This window comes from Lactuca saligna, chromosome 1, assembly GCF_052625555.1.
Source record: "Lactuca saligna cultivar CGN05327 chromosome 1, ASM5262555v1, whole genome shotgun sequence".
Classification (NCBI taxonomy): Eukaryota; Viridiplantae; Streptophyta; class Magnoliopsida; order Asterales; family Asteraceae; genus Lactuca; species Lactuca saligna.
The window spans coordinates 172,661,310-172,665,075 of record NC_136417.1 but is presented as its reverse complement, the minus strand read 5'-3'; the positions used below and the strand labels follow the sequence as shown (position 1 = coordinate 172,665,075).

At 33.9% G+C, this 3,766-nt stretch overlaps 1 protein-coding gene across 1 annotated transcript; it reads left to right on the top strand.

Annotated features, from left to right (window-relative positions):
- Positions 1–579: 579 nt before the first annotated feature.
- LOC145013606 (uncharacterized) lies at positions 580–2,118 on the top strand. The gene is made up of 8 exons (XM_078972198.1): positions 580–590; positions 643–735; positions 816–888; positions 964–1,044; positions 1,135–1,198; positions 1,288–1,375; positions 1,462–1,546; positions 1,998–2,118. Exons 1-8 carry the CDS (start codon positions 580–582, stop codon positions 2,079–2,081), a joined length of 579 nt encoding a protein of 192 aa, XP_078828324.1. The 3' UTR covers positions 2,082–2,118.
- Positions 2,119–3,766: the final 1,648 nt, after the last annotated feature.

Below are 3,766 nucleotides of genomic sequence, written 5' to 3'. Positions count from 1 at the left end.
TTAGCCCTCGATACCTAATGTTATCGTTTGCGTTGTTGCTTCTGCTCTGTTCTTCTTGAAACCTCCCCACACTCTCATGTCGAAACATAATTTATGATATCGAGTTGGAAATCAATAGAAATGGCTATGAAGGTCGGTTGGGTTGGACGATTCTTTGGAGGACGAGAGAGATTTGGACATGGCAGATCGTAGGGCTACAGAGATTGAGCTTGATACCATGGAGGGTTTTGCGTAGGGCTACAGAGAGATTGATCTTGGTTGATAGGCCATATACTTCCTCCTTCACCGCATTTCTCTACTCATTCTTATCACCAGGAAGATCAGAAAATGAGTCTGAATATTCAGAATGGAACGAAAACCAAGTGGTAACTAGCTACAGAAATGACACATCATCCCCAAACGTTTCAAAAGACAACAATGGAAAGAAAGGTCTATTCTCTAAGGGCAAACAGTCACTCAGCAAGGCTCTTTCACAAGCTGCTAGGTTTAGTGGGTATCGATCTCATGCATCTGGGAAAGTAAACACTGAATCAAAGATTGATGACATGAAAGAAACAAGCTCTCAATTTGAAACTAATGATGGGGTTCCTGTACAAAATGTGATTGCATCTTTTCCTTCTAATAAACTTCCAAAAATGTCAGAACCTTCACAACTTATGACAGAAATACACGTTCTGATCTTTATGTTGCACTCCCTGTTCTCAGTCAAGGAAAGAAATGGGTCTTACTATACAGGTAAAACTTCATCTTCTTCATATTTTCAGTTTCACATTATTCTTGAATCTTGATATATCATTATCTTTTTTATATGTTAGTACATGGAGGCATGGCATATCTCTTTCAACCTTATATAGAAGAAGCAATCTTTACCCTGGGTTAAGTCTACTGGTAATATCTTGTCTTCAGTAACTATGCAAAATGTCAACTTTACCCTTTAACTGAAACTTGATTAAACATTTTTAGGTTGTTGGAGATCGTAAAGGTGCAGTGTTTGGTGGTTTAGTTGAGGCACCTTTGAAACCATCAACAAAGAAAAGATACCAGGTTTGTAATTGTTTAATTAAGTTCGTTTCTCTATATGTTGACAAAAGACTTTTCTACCCTTTTTCACTGTGATGAGTAAATACTATACAGGTATCGAATGATACATTTGTGTTTACAAATACACCAGGGCGTCCTGTTATATATCGCCCCACAGGTACTGCATTTTCTTGATAATATATAAAAAAATCTTTTATAATTTTAATATTTATTTGGGATTTATTATGTTAATTGTGCATTTATTAGGGGTGAATCGGTATTTTACTCTTTGTTCAACTGAGTATTTAGCGCTTGGTGGGGGAAATCATTTTGCATTGTATCTCGATAGTGACTTGTAAGAGTGTTGCACTTGCATCATTCCTATTTTTCTTTTTGAGGGATAATATGGTAATTTGGCAATTTGCATATTTTTTTCCCCAGATTGAATGGGTCAAGTTTGGCCTCAGAAACTTATGGTAACTCTTGTTTGTCACACACCCAAGAATTTGAAGTGAAGGAAATTGAGGTGCTTTCTCTCACTTATTTTTGCAAAAATTACATTTTTGGTCCTCGAGTATGGCTGATTTTGTTCAATTTGGGTCCTACAAAATTCTCTTGCAAATTTGATCCTTATTTGAGGTTTTTGTAATGTTTTTACTCTTCGTTCCAAGTAAAATGAGTTGGGACTAAAATTGAAAAGATCAGCAATACTCAGGGACCAAAAATGGTCATCTTACTTAGAACAAGGACTGAAACTCTACAAGAAATTTCAAAGGACCAAAATTGTAAGAGAATTTTTGGGGACCAAAATTGAAAAAACGGTTCGGGACCAAAAATAGTCAAATAAGGACTAAAGTTGCAAGAGAAAACTTTTTGGGACCAAAATCAGGAAAATTAGAGATTCTCAGGGACCAAAAGTGTAATTTAATATAAATAGTTTGCATAAGTTGAGTTGATATGAATGTCAATGTGTGCAGCTGTGGGGGTTTGTATATGCTTCAGAGTATGAAGAGGCGATATCAATGTTGAGGACAGAAGCACCTGGGATATGTCGATGGTAGATTGACAATTATGCCCTTCATCTTGTATATATTTTAACATGGGTGTTCCATATCCATTTCTATGTTTGTTGAAACTTGGTTTGTTGGGTTTCAACGTAGATAACTTTTTGGATTTATGATATACTTATAAAAGATTGATAAAGCGAGGGGTTTGTGTTAACAAGTCAACGGAAATATATTTTCTGATTTTGTCAATCTTTTTAAAGAGCTACTCTTTCCACTTTTCATCCTTAACAGATAACACTTTTTATCTTTTTCTTGTTTTCTCTTTCAAATGGTGTACCTTTTAACTTTTATGGATGACCTATATAATAGTGATAACTACAATTAAACAAAGTAGCATCCACTTCTCAGGTTTATATTGCCCCTGATTCTGCCTGGTATAAAATGCCAAAGTCTACAAGGTGAGCTTTGTGGTTGGACATGCTTTTACATTGGTGTGGCTGCTGTTGCTTTTGGATGCTCTTATTATCACCTCAAACCAAATGATGGTCACCTTGTTTGGGATCGTTTTCCTGTAAGTTATATCATTCCTCATATTTAACAAATTTCAATATATAAATGATTAAATTCTCATGTTTTCTGTACTTTTTTGCTGATAGAAACCGTGAAGCTTCTGTTGGGCCACACATTATTAACCACTTATTTCTATTTCCTCTTAAATCAAGGTAGTCTATGGGTATTTTTTTATGTGAAGCTCGTCTTTTTTGCAATGATAGTCTATGGGTATTTTTTTATGTGAAGTTCGTCTTTTTTTGACTTTTGACTTTTATATTTTTGCATTGTGTGGTTATGATTTGTTTCAGACATCAGGAATCTTAAAGCAAAATGAAGTGAATTCCAAAAGTAGTACAAAGATGGAATCACCTATTCCGATTCCAATAACCTCTTATTTTTGTCATTAGTTAAAATTTTCAGATATTAATATGAAGTGTTTTATAATTGGTTAATGTATAAAATGAGTTTGGTTTCAGGTTGATGCTAAGTTGAAGGCTGTAGTTGAGAAAGAGGTTGGTAGGATAAGAGGTTTGGTTGGATTAGCTTTTTCCACAGCACAGAAGGTTAGGGACAGGTCTATATTTTTTTTTTCTTGATTAAGTCTTGTTTTTGTTAAGTACACAAGAAACATAAACTAAAAGGTCTATATTTTGTTTCTTGATTGGTTTGATGCGACAGCTTCTTTACCTTTTGTCCATGTAGGATCCACCAGGAACAGGAAAAACACAAACAATTTTTGGGCTTCTTAGTGCCATATTACATACCAACTGAGTATCTAAGTCTCTTAACTTTGTAAGACATTGATTACTTGAGGGTATTTTTAGTAACATTGTAAGAGATTGATTACTTGAGGGTACTTATGGTATATAATGTTATATTCTTTTGTTAACATGGTCCTTAGTGCAATGAATTATCTTTATTGTTTATGGTATTTTATTTTGTATTATGAGACTTTTAATGTGTTATTTAATTTGAAAATTAGTAAATCTATCAAAAAAGTATTTTATTTCTATTATGAGAAATTAAATGCAAATTTAATATAAAAATTAATAAATATATAATTTTTTTTAAACATTTAAATATACGATACGCAAAAATGTGTGTCATCTTCATTTATGACATGGCCTTTCTTGACAGGGGCTTTCTTGATACGCATTGCGTGTCATTAACACGCGCGTCGTAAGGTT